General features: G+C 46.7%; 1 protein-coding gene across 1 annotated transcript in view; it reads right to left on the bottom strand.

Annotated features, from left to right (window-relative positions):
- Positions 1 to 11,862: 11,862 nt before the first annotated feature.
- The window catches only part of LOC119398537 (juvenile hormone acid O-methyltransferase), a 38,879-nt gene continuing 30,126 nt past the window's right edge, over positions 11,863 to 20,615 (bottom strand). The window contains exon 3 of the mRNA XM_037665379.1: positions 11,863 to 12,064. Coding sequence (XP_037521307.1) covers positions 11,901 to 12,064 — 164 coding nt within the window. The 3' untranslated portion in view covers positions 11,863 to 11,900. The remainder of the gene's footprint in view (positions 12,065 to 20,615) is intronic.

Here is a 20,615-nt window from a genome sequence, read left to right as displayed (position 1 = left end):
AACCCCTTCGTGTTTAAAATGCTGTTATGGCAGTTAACAACACATCAGTAATTACTAGTCCTCCGCGGGGGCGACATTGCAGAACGAGAGAAGTTTCACGTGCAGTGCGAGCTTCGCAAATGCGTGGGAACCGTGGGGGCGGAGGGTGTGTACCAAATGGCCGAAGTTCGCTTTCTCCGGTAGGGGAATGGCAAGCGCTGGCGTCGGCGGAGAAGCTTGAGCTGTTCTCCCATATGGAAGAAAAGTAGTGGGCTCATTGGCTTTGGGCGCGTGATGCTGCCGATTCCTCGGGCGCCAGCATTGGTCATAGACGTTACATTGATACTAAAAGTCGTGACGCGCGGTGCTCAGCAGTGTAAGCACCCTTCGTTCCTTTAGCGGTTCTCCCCTATGAAAGGAGTCCTCAATCACGCGGACTTTAGAACGCCTCGCGAGCCACCATACCCACGAAAACATGTGCAGAGCGCGTGAAGCCGGCGTGCAAAGCAACGGGAACTCACGGTGGCGTCAAGGGGAGAACGGAGAGGTGTCGTTACGAGTTTTTTTCCCACACTCAGCGGCGGGATGGATGGATGCAATGAGCGTTCCCTTTAAACGGGGTGGTGACAAGTGTCCGTGTGCTGCTTGGCGCTACAATTTTTCCTTCAGGAGTCATGAACCAACTATAGCCCAAGAAAACGTTTGGCTAAGCTCCGTATATCATCTCGACTGTCCGCAAATAAGACGATATTGTCCGCATAAAATTGACATGGAAGCTTCTGCTCATTCATCACGCCGCCCTCTTCGTGTGACAGATTAGAACAAATGTTTCTCCCTTCTAGCGTTTTTTTCATCCTCACCATGCACAGCATCAATAACAGTGGGGACAAAGGACATCCCTGTCTCAGTCCCTGGCTGATATCAACGTTGCCTTTGCTACATATTCCTTCCCATTCCACGCAAACTGTATTTTCTCGGTATATGTCCCTCAAACGCTTAATACAGTCGTCACCTATGCCCATTCCTTTCAATATATCCTACAAAATTTCCTCATTAACGTTGTCATACGCCCCAGTGATGTCTAGAAAAGCCAAGTAAAAGGCCTATTTTCTATTTTAGATACTTCTATACGCTGAGTGAGAAAAAAAACAGGTTATCATCTAGCCACCTGTCGACTCGAAATATGTTTTGAAGTTCTCCCAAAATCTCGTCATGTTCTGCCCACGTTGCTGTTTCTATTTTTACTGCCTGCATCGCCAACCTATATAGCACCGATGTAATGGTTAGCGGTCTATACGAGCAAATCTTATGCTTTTCTCCCTTGCCTTTATAGATTTGGTTCATTCTACTTTTTCGCCAACTGTTCGGCAGCGTCCGGCACTGCAGAGCCCCTCTACGGCATGGGTTGGAGGGGCCATACCCAGAAGACCGAAGCGCGGCAGCTGATCACCTCCGCGACTAAAGAAATTGTCGCGCTCATGCACTCAGCGAAGTTCTGCGAATGCCGAGTCACCGGCCGTCCGCCTCTGACGTCAGTCTGGAGTGCGCGCCTGCAGGTGCAGTCTTGTGGGCATCCGTCTTTCAGGAGGAAATGCCGCGGACTCGCAAAGATGTCATCATCATCATTATCATCATTAGCCGGACTAAGCCCACTGCGGGGCAAAGGCCGCACATATGTTCCGCCGATCAACCCGGCCCTGTGATTGCTGCGGCCACGTTATGTCCGCAAACTTCTTAGTCTCATCTGCCCACCTAAGTTTCTATCTCACCCTCGCGCGTCTCCCTTCTCTTGGAATGCAGCCAGTTTCTTGCAATGACCAGCGGTTATCTTGTCTACGCGCAACATGCCCTGCCCGTGTTCATTTCTTCTTGATTTCGACTAAAGGCCTGAACACACCTACGCGTTGCAGCGTGTCAGCGCATGACTTTTTGACGCGGCGCCACGCCGCAGCTTCGCGTAGCTGCGCGCCTTCTCTCCCTATAGGGACAGGACGCGGCGCCGCGTCAAAAGGTCACACGCTGCAACGTGTACGTGTGTTCAGGCTTTGAGATGTCCCTAACACCCGTCTGTTCCCTGATCCACTCTGCTCTCTTCTTGTCCCTTAATGTTACACCCATCGTTTTCCTTTCCATTGATCGCTGCGTCGTCCTCAGTTTAGGTTGAACCTTCTTTGTAAGCCTCTAGGTTACTGCTCTGTAGGTAAGTACCGGTAAGGTGCAGCTGTTATATACCTTCCTCTTCAGTGATGGTGGTAAACTACCATTGATGATTTGAGATTGCCCGCCGAATGTGCTCCATCCCGTCCATATTCTCCTAGTTCCTTCAGTCTCATGGTTCCGCTCCGCGGTTTCGACCTGTCCTAAGTAGAAGTATTCCTTTACAAATTCCAGTGCCTCGCCACCTATAGCAAAGCGCAGTTCTCTTCCGAGACGTTTGCATATTACTTTAGTTTTCGGCATATTAATTTTCAGACCTACCATTCTGCTTTCGTTGTCGAATGCAGTAATTATGAGTTGCAATTCTTCCCCTGAGTTGCTCATCAACGCATTGCCATCAGTGAATAGCAGCGTACTAAGGTACTCTCCATTAAGTCGTATACCTAACTCTTCCTTATCTAGGGCTCTGAAAACCTGCTCTAAGCACGCGGTGAATAGCTTGTGCAGATCATGTGTCCCCGCCTTACAACCTTGTTTATTGGAATTTTTTCGCTTTCTTTATCGAGGACTATGGTGGCTGTGGAGTCGCTGTAGATTTCTAGTATGTTCATATACGGTTCGTTTACGCCCTGCTTCCGCAGTGCCTGTATTACTGCTGATATCTCGACAGAATCAAATGCCTTGTCGTAATCTATTAAAGGGGTTTGTTATATTCTGCGAATTTCTCTATCACGTGATAGTGTGAATGTGGTCTATTGTCGAGTAGCCTGTACGAAATCCTGCTTGGTCCATTGGTCAATTGAATTCTAATGTTGATTTAATAATACTAGCTACGATCTTGTAAACAGCTCGTAGAGAACGGACAGCAAGCTAATCAGCCTGAAATTTTTCAAGTCGTTGACGTCCACTTTTTAATGGATTAAGATGATATAAGCATTCTTTCAAGATTCCGGTACCCTCACTGTTAAGAGACACTTCGAATACAGAATCGCCTGTTCTTCTAACGCAATATGTCCACCGTGTTTGAACAGATCTTATTTCTCTGTAGAATTCCCTAGCTACTTTTACTATCCCATCCATATTGTTAGTGACTTTGTCTTCCTTGTCGCTTAGTGGATACACTAAGGTGGATCCACCCAGCTGGATAGACCTGGGCCCTCTGCGTGGGAGCCAAGTACTCTACCTCAGTGCCAAGCCGGTGCTTGAAACAGCTTTGCAAAAAGACCCTATACAGGCTTTATCCGGCAAGGAAGCACATTAACATATGTAATATAGTGTGGAGAAGAGTAAAATAACAACCAGGGCGTCACACAATGCAAACTGCGCAACGAGTGGGTTGTTGAATGCTTCCAACCCATTACAAAGGGTTCTGCCATAATTCTTTATCGTCATCAGCTATAGCATCAATAAAGTGCCCTCACTGCCTTATAAGTGTTTAGCGGTTACCACGGTTCTCCGCAGAATGACAATATATTGCATAATGGCTGCTTCCCTACTTCACAAAAATTATGATGATTTATAGCGTAGTGGGTTCTTCCCAAGTGCACTTCTATTGGTTGCCAAGGAACTCCATGAGGATCCTATGATCCATTTCCTCAGGGTCTCAATAAAGTTAATTCCCTCTCTCTCTCTTTCTTTCTCACGTTAACATGTGTTCTAAAGCGTGGTGGGAGAGTTAAATAATGACCGGGCGTCACACACTGGGAATTAGGTAACTAGTCGGTCGTTTAAACCTTCCAACACATTACAGACGGCTCAGGCGTAGTTCTTCATCGTCATCAACCGTCGCATCAACAAAGTGCATATAATGCCTGACAGATGGTACCTCGCTTCTCCGAAGAATGACGAATTATGTCGTGGTAGGCGCTTCCCAACTTGACAAAAATTATGATTTGTGGCGTAGGGGGCATGTTGCTAGTGTACTAGTATTAGTAGCCACAAGAAAGTTTATAACGAGCTCTAGAAATGCCGCTCTTCCAGCTTTCGCTGTGACTGTGCTGCGCTTTCCGCGCCGGCCTGGCGTTTTTTTTCGTGTGCTGGGAGAAACTGCAAGTTTCCTGTCTAATGACCATACCTCCGACTTACGCTGCACACTCCGTAATGATGCTCGTCAGTTTATCCTTCATTGCGTAAACGCTATGGACACTTTTCTCGGTTAGAGTTGAGTATCTGTTCTGAAGCGTTAACCGGAATTCCTGTACTTTCCCTCTCAGTGCTAACTTGTTAAATGGCTTCCTGCGTGTCAGTTTCTCCCATTCTTTCCTCAAGTCTAGGCGAATTCGAGACCCCACCATTCTTTAGTCATTGCATTGTGTCTTCCCAACCACTTCGTCATTTTGCACGATGCCAGGTGGAGCGCACAGTATGAAATGTATTTCATTCTTAGTTTCACTATAAGGGCTCCTATACGTCCATTTACGGTTCACCCGTTTTCGGTAGAAAGTATTCAAGATCCGTAAGTTATTGCACTCTGTGAACTGTACTAATAACTCTCCTCTCTGATTTCTAGAGAGGATGCCATATTCCCCCACTGCCAGCCTGCTTCTTGCCTGCCTTGGCAATAAAGACGCCCATCAGTACAGCACACTGTGTCTTTACCTTGTTCCTTGCTGATTCCACGCCTTCGTAGAAGAGTTCTTCTAAATGGTCATCATGGGCATAGCCTTTGGTAAGGATGTATTCCATGAAACAATGGTTACGGTGAATGGAGCTCCTGTATCGTCGCCAAAATACGAGCAAATTGCTGTCTGCTATGTCGTAAACGTGAAACTGTTGTATCTGGCTAAGATATCATAGAATTTTTTTTGTTACTGTTTTCGTTCTTGTATTTCCAACAGTATTTATGTGATGTAACCTTGTGACCCGTGGTTACCTATTGTTACCCCCACTCCTTATGTAATGCAAATAAATGAGGATGATGATGACAATGTAAACGTCATATTTTTTTTGTTATCAGCGACTATGCATATCCGTCTTTCTTTCCTGCCTGAATGCATACTTGGCAAAAAATGAACCTAGACTGAGTACGAGAAACTCGCAGTAGTGCTTATGCGCTGCCTAAGGCGGCTTTATGGCGGAAACCATCTTCTTTTTCTTCTCAGTCGATGTATTGATTTCAAATTCCCTCCGAAAGCTTTCTGCACCTAAAGTTGTTTCGCACTGCCTCCACAATTCGAGGCATCGGAAGCTTTTAGGAGCGGAGCTCCTTATAGCATCACCTTGTCGGTCGTCGCTCCATCCGGCGTGCACCGCCGCCGCGTCTCCCGTATCATTCAATAGATGGCGCTGTCCCATAGAGATGAAAAAATAAAAAAAACTGAATAAAAAATAAAGAAATAAAAAGAAATAAAAATAAAATGAAAAATAGAAAAGATAAAAAATACAAAAAGGAAAAAGGAAATATAATCAAAGCGGCGTATCGCTTTGTTTACTGCTGAGGCGACACCACTGAACATTTCACGGTGTAACCATGATTGCTTCAGGAGCTTCGCCGAAGCTCTTCATCATTCACCCGTGGATATGCTGTAATTTTTTTGCACCTTCACCTGGTTTTGCACTGTCTCCGTGATGACTGTGACGTCATGAAGACGTCACGTATTTTAGTGACATATTTGACGTCATGATGGCGTCATGTGGTGATGTCATTGCGTGATGATTGTTTTTTGCATTACTCGTGTTGGCGCCGACGCTGCCGGCGGTGAAATTTCGCGTTTGATGAGGCGTCTAAGGCGTTCGCCTTAAAAACTTTTTAAGCTAGGATCTGCAACAGGCCGAACTTCTTTCAGGTCAGCATAGGCCGAATTGAGGCTGCGAGAGTTCTCGAAGCGTCGAGGCGGTGGTTGGAGGGGGGCGGGGGGGCCGTAATATTGGGATATTCAGCTGCACAGCGGGACGGCACGAATGCAACTAACTTGCTAGAAATGCCACTGCACTTATGACAAATTAAGGAGAAAGTCTTATATGCCTCACGAGTCGAAACATTTGGCGTAATTGTCGTCAACACGAATGGTAAAAAATCCAACTAATAAAAGCGTAGCTCGCGCAAGCGGCGTGCTTACTTCGTCATTGTGAAAGCGCTAAACCGAGGCGGTAAAGAAGAAGCACCAGGAGGTCGTTCAAAAAGAACAGACGAAATTCAAGGTGATTTGATCTGTTAACGAGCTTATGTGCCTTAAGGGGTTTCAAGAATTACCACACTCGTTTTAACGTATCATCGTAGTACGCAGAACAAGGGGTGATGTCAAAAATCTCTGAAAAGAATTTCAACGAACACAATCTAAGGGATACTTAATAGCGTCCGTTAAAGAAATAGCGCTAGTAAAAAAAAAGCTGATTTTTACCCCCCCCCCCCCCCCAACCAATCATTTCCAATATGTGAACTTTATTGACACTCGAATAAAGCACATCACCATATTGCTACCTGTGGTAGTGGGTGAAACGCGTGGGCAGATGCAGAGGGCACAGAAGAAAGGAGTGCGCGTGCTGTTCCTCTGGAGCAGTGCAGGGCAGTATCGAAGACACATGTATCTTGTATCTTGTATCTTTGGGTGTCTCGCAAGGTCGATCCTTGTATCCTCTATCTGTATCTCGATGCGTCTCGCAAGACGAGTATTTGTGTTTGTATTTCCGATAATTCAATAATGTATCTTGTATCTAAAGATTCAAGATACTGCTATGAACGAAAGAAGGGGAATTTTGAGGGCTCGTTTTTCTTTGTTAGACACAATATTTGCCTGTATAGTTCTCATAGATACTGCTATAGCAACACCACTGTGCGAAACAATTACAAGGTTGGCTGAACTAGACTTCACACGGTGAGACAGCTGCCACTAAGGCCCATGAATACAGCGACGTTCTTTTATTTTGCAGCCAGAGTCCTCCAGCGAGGGCAGGCGATGAGGTGTGCGCGTCCCTGTTCGTGGAGCAGAGTCACTTGGTGCCGCTCCCGCCATCTCGACAAAGAACAAGCACGCGAACGTCAGCGCGCATCTAACATTTCGTTTTCTCGGTATTTTCTTTCTTTTTAGTTGTGTCGGTAATACCACACTTTCTCGTAGCCGCTGTACTGTGCTGCATTCTCCAATGCGTGTGGCGTCTTTTGCGGAAATTATGATATCGCTGTAGTGTCATTATTGAAGTTTCCCTTGCATGGTGTTTTGTTACGAAGTCCGAAGAATACGAAAATGGAGTTGATGTGTGAAATTGCGGGTTTCAGAAATCTGCGATTTGAAAGATATCGTGGATGGAAGTTTGGCTTACATACGGTAGGACTAACTTACACGCAAATGAGACCCCTGCAACAATCGCACAACCGGTGCCGATGCTAGGTGAAACAGAACCAGCATTTACCTAACAGAAGAAATCTTGGTGTATTGTGTCTTTGTTGTTCCTGCTAAGTTATTCAAGGACTTCTTATTGGCATAATTTGGTTGTTAGCACACGTGCTTTGTTTGTTGTCCTCCGTTAGCATATGCAGTTATTGCCCGTTTGTTTAGTGCAATAGGTCTTCTGTAACCTGCTGCTAAAATACGTGTCTACTTTATTCTTATTTTAAATTGGCTGTTTACATATCTACATTATATTTTCGTGTGCTGTTATGCGAAGGCGATGTTCAGGACAACGGTAATATAATCTGGGCGTACCTAGAGTATACAGCAACAAAAATTCTGCTTACGACGTGGTCAAATAGCGAAATTTAGTTTGCAATATAACAATGGAAAATATAAGCAGACATATCCTGAAGCTAAGGGGATTCGAGAAATGTTATAATACCAAGTACTCCGTTTTTCCCATGAGCATCCCGACGAGCTGATTTATGCTGTTTCCCATAGGCACTAAGTTTTCTATTGTCTAACCTTAACACCTATGTTGACGATGCATCAATCTCAATTGCCATAGCTTCTAGAGGGGCCGCCCCCTGTCGTGTTTATACAAGGTGTTTCACGTAACTACAACCAAATGTTTTGAAAAGGTTTTAAGTTTAACTGAGTGGAACAAACGACGTATGGTTTGACGTCATGTGGCGTTTGTTAGGACACTTTTATATTGCGCTTATTTGGTTAGTTAACTAAGATCAATCATGCAAAAGTTTTATATGTTCAGTTTAGGGCCAAGTGTAGTTCGTTGTATAGGGTATTCCAAAACGACCGAGCCATCTTTTTGTGGCAACATACATGCAGCGTGGTGTTTTTTTCCGGCGTTTAGAGAAAAACCCGCGAAATATAACCATCTGACGGCGTTCGTGCGCTGCCGCAATGCATCGCTCTCAAACGTGCTTCGAGCGAAACAACAGGTGCGTGGACCGCGACTTTAGGCTTCGGCTTCCCAGTGCGTCAGCGTTTTTGATGGCTGCACACGGCAATGAACCGCATCGTCTTTGAGAAGCGGCAGGCTGACGCTCTGCACGCCGGTTCTTTCGCTCGAGGCACGTTTGAGGGCGCTGCAGTACGCTGACGCATGCTTGCAGTTGTGCTTTTATTTCGTATATCGCGGACTTTCTTTAAAAGTTAGAAAAAATCACCATGCAGCATAATTTTGCATGGTTTCAATATTTGCACAATTGACCTTACTTTATTCACCCATTTAGGCGCTAAATAAAAAATACCTTAACGGACGCCACGTGAGCGTAAACCATATGCCGTTGGTTTCGTTTAGTTGCGGTTAACAACGTTTTCTTTAATGTTTAGCTCTGGTTACGTGAAACACCCTGCACACCTATTTACTGTGATTGTTTCCTATAGAACCACCTTGCTATTTTACTGAGATATGTTCGTTTTCTTTTTCACAGCGAAAGCTGGTATGAGATCACAACAAGGGCCGTTTTCGGCGCCGTAGTTGTCCGCCGCCGCCGCCGGTGTCCGTAACCACTATCGCTCGAAAAACAAAAGAAATAAGAATAAATATCCGGGATGGAACGAGGTTCGAACCTGGGCCTTCTGCGTGGGAGCCCAGTGTTCTACCTCAGAGCTATGCCGGTGCTTGAAAATGCTTTGCAAAAAGATTCTTTACAGGCTTGATGTCGGGAAGGAACCATTATTAACATATGTAATGTAGTGTGGTAGAAGAGTAAAATAACAACCAGGAGTCACACAACGCGAATTGCGCAACGAGAGGGTTGTTGAACGCTTCCAAAGCATTACAAAGAAATCTGCCATGAATTCTTCATCGTCATTAGCCACAGCATCAACAAAGTGAACATAATGTCTTACATGTATTTAGCGGGTACCACGGTTCTCCGCAGAATGGCGAAAAATTGCATAGTGGCTGCTTCCCTTCTTCACAAAAATTATGATAATTTATAAGCGTAGTGGGTTCCTCCCAAGTGCACTTCTATTGGTGGCCAAGGAAGGCCATCAGGCTCCCATGATCCATTTGCTCAAGTTCTCAATATAGTTAATTCCCTCTCTCTCTCTCCTCACTTTAAAGTGTGGTGGGAGAGTTCAATAATGAGCGGGCGTCACACAATGCGAATTACGTAACTAGTGCGTCTTTTAAAGCTTCAACCCATTACAAAAGGCTCAGCCATAATTCTTCATCGTCATCAACCATCGCATCAACAAAGTGCACATGATGCCTTACAGGTGGTACCTCGCTTCTTCGAAGAATGACCAATAATGTCGTGTTGGGTGCTTCCCAACTTCACAAAAAACATGGCTGATCCCTGTGTCATAGGAATCGGTATAACACGAAAGTGAAACATGTCTTCACAGACGTATGTACATGAGCGTTTGTTGTGCATTCTTTCGCCCCAAGGGCCAAGGAATGAATGCAATGGCAACAAATTGTAATGTCGCGCGAAGAACGGCAAGCAGCCCGAAACTTCCAATGCGCTGCTCAAGCAGAAAGGACGCACGGAACGAACATACAGAAGATGAGAGCGAACTGTCACATTTGTAACTTATTTCTGCGTGAGCACCACGCTCCTTTCGCAGAAGCGGCCGCTGCAGTGAGCCAAGTGTCCTTCGTGCTCTCAACGCAAAACGTACGAACCACCGTGATCACGAGATAAGCGCACGCACGAGCGATCACGCCCTGTAGAGGCGGGCGCTCGTCGCAACGGCAACTTCGCAACTTTGAAAGCGCGCTCTTCGAGCCCTTCGCGCCTTCTCGCTAGTGATAACGAGAACATGCTGTAACACAGATCTCTGAGTACCGCCACGGGCAAATGGTGTATATAAGTGCCATCCGTGGCAGAATCGTTTCGCGCTGTGCGCTGCGGAGTGAGGGATAGTAAGTTCGATTCCCGGTGACGAAACTGTTTCTTCTATTTTTTCTTTGCCCACTGTGAGTCTTTATATTTTGCAACGTCATATCCGTGACGGAAATACGTCAGTGGAGCCGTGGTGGACCCCGGCATAAAACACTTTCGTGTTAAAATTATGACTCGTGGCGTAGTGGGTACTCTGCTAGTGTGCTTGTATTAGTAGCCACAAGAGAGTTTATAACGGGCTCTAGAAATGCAGCTCTTCCAGCTGTCTCTGTGACTGTGCTGCGCTATCCGCGCAGGCCTGGCGTTTTTTAGGTCGCTGTAATGTTTTTTACTGCTACAGATCACCAGGTAATCTGAGCAATAAGTGTCAATAGTGTGAATAGCAGTGGCATCCTCAACGCTTTGTGTCACTACAATACGTCTGAGACGTTTCTGGTAGGCATACGTTCCCTCTGAGAAGAAATGTTAAAATATTGCACGTTAGTGAATATGTTGCTAGCTAATGCTTTACGCCAGCATATAATTAGAGTATGAAAAGTCATTGCAGTCTTATGTCAGTCTATGTACACACGATGCGTCACTTCTGTACAGCGGACGCGTGATCCGGTATGGCAAAAACGGTAATTCGTTTACGGACAAGGTAAGACTGCACAGCGGCATTTGCACCATCGTGCGAAGGCTTCTTATAGACGTTCTTGTGAGTAGATGGCAACCCACTAGTTGGTCAGCAAGTAGAGAAGCGACACCGATCAATTACAGAAGCGACACGCAAAAACCTGAAAGCGCAGCATATAAAGATCTGTCATGTTAAGCAGCCAAACCTATCCTAATAATTTGTTTCGCAATAAAACTAGTATACATTCAGCAAGAAAGACAGAACTTTTGAGATACTGACAGGTATTTCATTAAAATTAAACAAAGTTGTTCGCAGTTACGAAATTTTCAAGCAAACATTTTTTACACAGGTGTTTGCTGCTTCATCACTCGCGGTGTATTGCAAATGCAATGCAATTTGCAAATGTTTGCAGTATCTCCAGATACAATTGGGAAGTATCGTAATGGATACGATTATTGCGGTGGTTTCTTGCATCTGTATCTCAAATACTACATGCCCGAGGATCTTTTATCATATCGCGATACAATTTCAAAGTATCGTTGCCCAGCCCTGCTCAGGAGAGCGAGCCCAGCCGACGTGTTCCGCAAGAGACCGAATGCTCAACGTTCAAGAGACCAACCCTGGACCTCTGAAGCAACGTGACAAGGGTCGCATGCGCTGCGTATTATATTTAGTTCTCGTGTTACCGGTAAATGTTGTTGAAAAAGAAACAGTAGGATTGTGATATAATCGCTTCGTGTAATTATATATTGCTTAATACAACGCATACACTGCTAGTTTCTGGATTTATTGCTTTTAAACAATAGGTTTCAAGGAGTACGGCTATAAACTACTCTAACTCTTTTGCGATCGTGGCCAACACCTATGAATTCCTAAAATACGTCTGCAACAATGCATACAACACTGTTCAGGTGTGAGCAATACTGCATAATCGCGGGATTACGCGATGCACTTCCTTGCATGAACAACACATATGCAGTTTTCTTTGCCCAATCCTTCACCGGTGTCGAACTCTGTAAGGGCCCGAGTTACGTCCTTCTTCAGTCGTGTCTTCTCTTCGGGGGAAAGCAACCTCAGCTCTGGATTGAGGGTCGTCTGAAAATCTGCAAAGTAAGGCAATATACGAGACAAGGTGTATATATATATATATACACACACACACATTCGTACCCGCTTATGTAGAACCCGTAAGAAAACGGGAATTAGTTCGATACGATATATCGAATAATTCGATATCAATTTTTTAATGAAATTATTGCATTTGCCAAGAGAATTTCGCTGCGCAAGATGACTTCACAGCACTGCCCAATGATAACAATGTAAGGAAGGCATCTCTACGGCAATACGCGTTTTTTAAATTGCGATATGAATGATATGGACACTCTCGGTAAGTTTTTGCCGTCGCCGTCATGCTCCGTATAAAATACAAATTTAAAACATCGCCCCGCGCGTGGTATCTTCTACGCGCGAGTAAAAGCACGCAAGTGCTAGGCACGAGCACGGCTGAACCAGGTGAAATTGGTCACTTGTGAAGCAAGTTTTTGCAGTGTGGAAGCCAGGCTCGATGCCAACTTGCTTCAAAATTTCAGATGTGCTTCTGTTGCCGTTATTAAAGTGACACGCAACGTCACACAAAGCAAATTTGATGATATACAGACTCACACACATGTTCCGTGAGATATACGATGTTGCGTGTCCACCTGGTGAGAAGTTTATGACTTTTATGATTAAAAATGATGGTTTCAAAATACTATTAGAGCATTATTACATGTTCGCACTTGATATGATGGTCAAATAGCCTACACATTACTACATATCAAGCTAATATTATGACGCATGCAAAAGTGGCACATTCAGTTTCGGGTTCGTAGAAGATGAATGTTCTAACGTTTTTCCTTGTATCTTTTGAAAGAAACAACGCACACAGAAGCCTTATGCAGCAAAATGAAGGGCGATAAATTGCGCATTTAACGTGACCAAAAACTAAAAAGTGACATTTTGAAAAAAAATTCTCTTTTCCTCTTTGTTGAAACAGCGCTCACGAGACGACGACGAACTAAAAGAAGGCACAGGACAGCGCCCGTCCTGTGCCTTCTTTTACTGCGTCGTCGTCTCGTGAGCGCTGTTTCAACAACGATGAACGCATACCAACTCGCTCAGGCTTCCATTCTTATGCATTTTATTCTCTTTTTCCTCTTGTCCTCATACCTTAATGAGGTCTTTGACGACAACTCGAAGAATTGGGCATGGGCACGGCATAAAGCGAGAATCCAGGATAACCGCTGGCCATTATGAGTAAAACACTGAATTTCAAGAGAACGCAAAACTGCCAGAGGGACGCAGAAAATTGAGTGCGCAGACAGCCTTCTGGTGTAGGTTGCGGTGCTCACCAGAAGGCTGTTTTCGCGCTGCATCGGCATGCCGCCTTCTTTCTGGCGTTCTTCAGCATTTTGAGCGGCCCCTTATACGTCACATATTCTAATGAAAAATCCTTGAAAACGGTGTGTCGCTGCAGCCAACGTTTCAAAAATTGGTCTCGACATAGATGAATTACTTATCGGGCAAATCCGAGGCAGACGTATCGCATCCAGTAACAACAACACACCTACTGAGCCGCAATCAATGTCGCTAAAACATCCGTTTTCTAACATACCATCGGCTCTTCCATACTTTATTAAGATACACTAAATTATGTATTCCATTAAGGAAATACAAACACTTCCGGATCATAACTAAATAAATAAATTCTATTTTGGTGACCTTCTTTGTCTGTTCCTTGCATACGAATATACCTGTCAGTTAAGAGATTGCACCGGCATCAATGTCACTTGTGGAAATCAAGCAAACACAAAATCCTGAAGTTTACCTGTCTTTACTGAAATTTGTCCTCACACCTAATTATTTTGAATTTGATTTGACCAACTACCTACAAAGTCTTTGTACTAGTAAGGGAACCCCTTTTGCACCAATGTATGCTGACATTTCTACGGTACAGATAGAATCAGTGCTTTTAAAATAATTGATGCTTAAGTCTTCCACCTACGTGCGCTACAGAGACGATATAGTTTTTATTGGGCAACATGACATAAGTGCACTAAACGCATTCATTGACCATTTTAACAATTTTCACCCTAGTATTATATTTGCAATGCACCATTGTTCAAGTGGACTCAACTCCTTAGACGCATCAGTGTCAATTCGCATAACATCTTTTTCTCGTCCAAGACGTAAGACTCGCAAACACCTTTAAAGTGACGTTATAGTTAAAATGTAGTCGTATAAAATCAACTTTTACCTGCACTGTAGTTCTAACCTCATCTGCACGCTGGAATGTTCACTTTGTCAAAAATGAGCGCAGCTTGCACAGGTTGGGCCACGTTAAAGCTGGCGGGCACCTAGCTGGTGGTCCTGGCTTAGCAAGGGTTTTACCCTCTCACCTGTCTCTTTCCCACCCCTTGCTATACTACACGATACATGCTATACTTCCTCTCTCTTTTTATTTGTTTGTGTCTGTTTCTTTCAATCTCTTTAATCGAGATCTGTCTATTTCTTTCTCTGTCTTTCTTTTTTCCTCTCTATTTTTCTCTTACTTTCTATGCCTTTCGCACCCTCTATCTCTGTAGTCGTTCTCTCCCCTTCTATCTTTTTTCTCTCATTTTTCCATTTCTTTCTCTCTATTTCCTTCTTTTTCCTTTTGCTGTCTCTTTGTTTCTCTCTTTCTCTATACTCGTTCTCCTCCTCCTCTTTTCCCTCCGCCTCAACGTCAGTACCCCTTCCCACCACCTTGCTCTACTATAATGATAATATTGTCGCGTGTTCGTGACGTCGACGAAGACAGCAGTTGGCGTGTTCAAGATAAAACTGTTCATTTAGCCGAACTTCTGGCCGGGAAATGAAAACTCAAAAAACAGCAATACACGATGTACACTGATAGCGGCGAACCGGGCGTCGGCCGTCGATAAAACCGCTTAGAGCTAAGGCGCATCGCCATTTATATATGGGACATCGAACATTCCAGCCTTATCGCTGGTGGCCGCGTTAGTTCCAGAAAAGACTCAGCTGTTCGCGTTTCCGCGCACAAGTCTAAGAAATCATGCCAAAGTAATCTGGAAGGTTCTCAGACATTCTGGCGCGATTTGCGCAAGGCAGCAGTAACGCGTGTAAGGGCGCGTTAGCATAAAACATAGAAAGAAAGGAGCGCGTGTGGCAATATCTAGGAGTTTACGCGCCAAAACAACGATATGATTATGAAGCACGGCGTAGTGGACCGCTTCGAAAATTTTGGCCGTCTGGTGTTCTTTAACTTGCACTGACATCGCACAGTACATGGGCGCCTAGCATTTCACTTCCATCGACATGCGACTGCCGTGGCCAGGACCGAACGTGCGACCTTCGGGTCAGTAGCCGAGCACCGTAACCGTTGCTATACTATTATATGTAAGCCCCTTCTATGCTCTGCTAACGTGCCTAAATAGCCGAGTGGTTACGACGTTAGCCTTCGGATCATGGGTACGCGGGCTTGAATGTCGTCTCGCCCAATATTTTCCGCGGAGAAATGATCTTTTTCTCTTTCTCTCTTTCTCTGTACTCGTTCTCTCTCCCATAAGAGTAATTGCAACCCGCGCCGGACAAGTCGGCGCTCGTGTTCTGCGAGCGAAGCAGAAGAGGACGAAGATGAAGCAGAGGACGAAGAGAGTGCGTGCCGGTTCATGATGATAATAATTTGCTATTTGCGACAGACGGCAAGCCTCGAGCACAACAGCTCTGCTGTAAGACAATACATTGGCAAAAGTACGCTGACGGGCAGCAGTTAAACGGGCAGCGCGCAGACACGCCGAAGAAATTACCGAAAGCATTGGCACAGCACTTCATTTTGGCAGGTCATAACTTTGATGAGCTCATATGTTGCATATATAAAGACGTTTATTAGCGGGCACTCGGCGACGATACACGACTACGACAGTCAAGGTGGGGTGCCGACTCTTAGCGCGAGGAGCGTGCTGTCCGAGAAGAGCGGAAGAGGACGACCCACTAGTAAGCGCTCGAGAGGGCGACCCATCATAGGCTTTCAATGCTTCGCTACAATTACCCCGGGTACGAAAAGGGAGCCGCCTGGCGACCTGACTGCTTGTCACTATGAGCAGGTCATGGTAGGGTTTCAGGCGCTCCACGTTGAAAATGTCGCGCCCTCGACGGCGCATGTCCGAAGATGGTTCAAGGGGTTCGATCACGTAGTTGACCGGGGACGTGCGTTCGACGACACGGTAGGGGCCGTCGTATTTCGGCAGTAGTTTTGAAGAGAGGCCAGGTGCAGTGGTAGGGACCGAGAGCCATACGAGTGCTCCAGGGAGGAACGTGGGCGCAGAAGTGGTGGTGTCACCGCCAATGCTCTTCTGCCGCTCTTGGTCATGCGTAGTAAGTGTCTTGGCAAGCTACCGACACTCCTCAGCAAGTCTTGCTGTGGCAGAAATAGGCGCACACTCAGACGGGTCCGGCTTGTATAGGATTGTGTCGATTGTGTGCGACGGGTGCCTGCCGTACAATAAGAAAAAGGGCGAGAAGCCAGTAGTGCTCTGCGGGCGGTATTATAGGCGTAGGTGACGAAAGGCAGAATGGCATCCCAATTTGTGTGATCGGCGGCGACGTATATCGAGAGCATGTCGCCGAGCGTGCGGTTAAAGCCTTCGGTGAGGCCATTCGTCTGCGGGTGGTAAGCAGTAGTTTTCCGGTGAACAACGTTGCACTCTTTGAGAATGGCTTCGACGACTTCGGACAAGAAGACACGACTTCGATCGCTGAGCAGCTCCTGGGGTGGACCGTGGCGCAGCATGAATCGGTGCAGCAGGAAGGAGGCAACATCTCGCGCTGTAGCCGCTGGGAGGGCGGTAGTTTAGGCGTATCGCGTAAGGTGGTCAACAGCGACGATGGCCCAGCGGTTACCAGCCGACGTTAGAGAAAGTGGTCCATACAAATCGATGCCAACGCGCCCAAACAGCCGGTCAGGGCAAGGTAGGGGTTGCAGACCTGCCGGCGACAGGTGCGTTGAAGTTTTGCGGCGCTGGCAATCGATGCAGGAGCGAACGAACTTCTGCACGTAGCGGTACATCCCTCGCCAAAAGTACCGTTGGCGAATGCGGTGGTAGGTTTTCGATACCTCAGAGTGTGCACACTGCGAATCAGAGTGGAACGACTCGCATATGTCAGAACGCAGACTGCGGGGTATTACGAGCACCCACTGGCGGCCGTCGCCGTAATTGCGCCGTTGGGGGAGGTCGTCGCGATCGGCGAAATGGTGCGCTTGACGACGCAACGCGCGAGTGGATGGTGTAGCCGATTGATCAGTCAGCAAGGCTATCAGTGAGGCAATCCAGTGATTCTTGCGCTGTTCAGTGGGGATGGTGTGAATGTCGATAGACGAAACGGCATTGTGAGACACTGAGCTAGAAGTATTGTCGTCAGGCAAGGGGGAGCGCGAGAGTGCGTCGGCGTCAGCATGCTGGCGTCCGTTGCGGTACAGCGCAACGTTACTAGAACAAACTCAGTTTCAAGGCTCCGTATCTCCGCCAGCCGAGGAGGGTGGTCCGAACGACGGTTGCGAGAACTAGCGGCGCTGCAGTTCCGTCTTGCGTAGACTTGCGCCACTATCGGCTCGTCGTCTGCTGCCACGGCATAACGTTGCGGTCCGCCGCGCAGTTGCTCGCGGCAACTGCGCGGCAACTTTCTTATTGTACTAGTTAGGTTGATACTTAGATGGATATGCATAAGGTCGTCTGTATGCACTGGCCCGCGTGCGTTGTTCATTGATTGGCTAAGAATCGATGTTCGGTCTATATTGCCACGCCCACTTCCTGTTTTATTTTGATGTATTCGGGTTTGACCAGCATGGGTTATCAACGCTCGACGCTGTCCGCGAAGCAGTGTTCGAGAAGCTTCGCGATTGTAGTAGATCGTTTTGGTAAGATTGCGCGCTGCACGCGAATGTTCCAGCTTTGTCGAGAAATAACGCCGCCACCAGCGATATCGCTGGAAAGTTCGATAGCGCCTGTATAAAAGCCGACGCGCTTGACCGCTTGTCAGTTGATAGACGGTCGACGCTCTGTTCGCCGCTATCAGTGTATTGCTGTAGTTTGACTTTCAGTTTCCCGGCCACAAGTTCGGCCAGATAAAGAGTTTCATCTCGTACCTGCTGCCTGCTGCCTTCGTCGACGTCACGACCCTGTGACAATATTTGAGCTGTCTATAGTGCGCTTAACTTCCAAGCATAGGAGTTTCTAAGCGAATGAGGGTTTTCAGAGTAATTTTTATAACTACCACCACAATTTTAGCCGCTGCCGTCTTATCTAGACCAAGAACAACCCAACACGTTTGTAAAAGCCTTTATAGTACACAAAGAAGCGTACTTACTCGAGATACAAAAACGTTCTAGAAGAACAGTACTCATGTTTCTACAATTTATTGAAAAAAAAACTTTCTGGAAAAACATCACAAATGCTTTGCAATGTTTACAATGCACGTTTTCGCGACGGTTAAAGGGATACTGACCCAAAATCAGAAAATTTTACGAGAACTCGGTAAATGAAATCTCAGTGTGCGATTACATCGAATAGATGTCGTCTCTGAGCAATTATTTCAGCGGATAGTTGTATTTTCGGTGTCTCATCTTTCTACGTCGCATCCTTCTACGGTGCCCTAAACAATTCGAACAGATCGGCCGTGATGTGAGCACCGAGCAGTTATTCGCGCGTACTCTGTCGCTAGAAGAGTCGTCAGTATTCAGCTTCAGTTTTTCAACTTCACCGATCAGATGTTCCATGCCCGCAGCACTTTACACTGTACGACAGCCGTTTGCGTTTCGTGATGTAGCCGTTCACTACGCAGTTAAACTGCTCGTCAACTACAATTATCTTTTGCACAAGTAAGTCTCCGTTCCCGAAGCAAAGTGTGGAATTGGGCTAGTTGGTATTCCATTATTAAACTGCTCAGCGCAAAAATTTTCACACGGTACACATAGAAAAGACGAGGACCAGCGCTGGTCCTCGTCTTTTTATGTGCACCGTGTCAAATTGTTGCGCTGAGCAGCCCGTTCCCAAGCCGGCGAGTGTAAAATATTCCGCACATCTTGTTCAATACCTCGTCGTAAAATCTCTAGAAAATCCACTGCTTTGAAGGCATAGCGACAGCTGCAGACAACTGATCGAATGTTAGTGTGATGCAACTCTCAGTCTCGGTAGCGTATATGGGTGATCGCCTGCCTTTTGTCTTGCTGTTCTATTTCTGGCGGCTCCTCCAAATTGGCACTGGGCTTTCGCGGGACGCCGTGCGTTTTGGGGGGGATTTGCGCCTAAACACCGAACATTTTGGCTTTGAAATGTGGGGTGGAAGTGCTGGGAACAAGCGCGGCACCGCACTTGGCGCGAGTTCCCACTTTCCACGTGGGATCAAAACTTCTTGTCCCGCAACGACACGACGATAGTGCTTTACAATGTCGTCACTCTCAAAATGAACGTCACAGACCTTGCATTTCGCAGTAAGCTTTCTATCTTTGCGATGCAAAGCTTGAATGGCGTAGGGTCTTTTGCAGGTCCGAAGAAGTGTCGTGAAGCGGAGTCGTCGTTGCGGTAGCCGCTCTTGCAGCCCGGCGCAAAGCAAGTCGGCATACCGCACTGTGAATCTGTTCGCCCTCGTTACGCTTCGTACATCATGCACGTGTCTTCGTACAAGACGCTAAGCCTGGTCAAGAACAGTCGCAAAAATGACGAGCTAACAAAGCGCAGACGACGCTGTAACCCACGTTCGCTCGTACATCGGCGGCGCCGATCGCAACAAGCGCCAGCCGCGGGAGCTAGACGTGACAGCAGCGCCACTAGTTCTCACGACCGCCACGCGGACCGCCTTTCCGGCGGAGCTTTTAAACTGAGTTTGTTCTAGTAACGTTGGTACAGTGTGCGGATATCGTAGTCCTGTAGGCGAAGTGCCCAGCGGGCGAAGCGGCCTGAGGGATCCTTCAATCACGACAACCAGCATAGTGCATGATGGTCGGTGATGACATCAAATGGGTGACCATACAAATAAGGTCGGAATTTCGTAAGGGCCCAGATGATCGCCAGGCATTCCTTTTCGGTGACGGTGTAATTGGTCTCGGCTTTAGTAAGCGTACGACTTGCATATGCCACGACATATTCAGGGAACCCTTGTTTGCGCTGCGCAAGGACAGCGCCAAGGCCAACAACGCTAGCGTCTGTGTGTACCTCTGTAGGGGCCGCAGGGTCGTAGCGACGTAGTATGGGAGGCGACGTCAACAAACGACGCAACTTTGCGAAAGCGTCGTCGCACTCTGACGAGCACGAATGGAGGGGCCCGTTACTTCCGAGGAGCTTCGTTAGTGGCGATATGATAACCGCGAAATTTCGAATGAAACGCCGAAAGTAGGAACACAGTCCTACGAAATTGCTCAGTTCTTTGACGGACGTAGGTTTGGGGAACTCGGTCACGGCCCGAAGCTTGGCTGGATCAGAAAGAATTCCGTCCTTGGACACGACGTAGCCGAGGATTGTCAGCTGCCGTGCTGCAAATCGGCACTTCTTTAGATTCAGTTACAGACCGGTGTCGCTCAAACGCGTCAAAACATGCCGTAGGCGTTGAAGATGCGTGGAG

The sequence above is a fragment of the Rhipicephalus sanguineus genome, chromosome 7 (genome assembly GCF_013339695.2).
Source record: "Rhipicephalus sanguineus isolate Rsan-2018 chromosome 7, BIME_Rsan_1.4, whole genome shotgun sequence".
NCBI lineage: Eukaryota > Metazoa > Arthropoda > Arachnida > Ixodida > Ixodidae > Rhipicephalus > Rhipicephalus sanguineus.
This window is presented reverse-complemented; position numbering and strand designations above follow the sequence as displayed.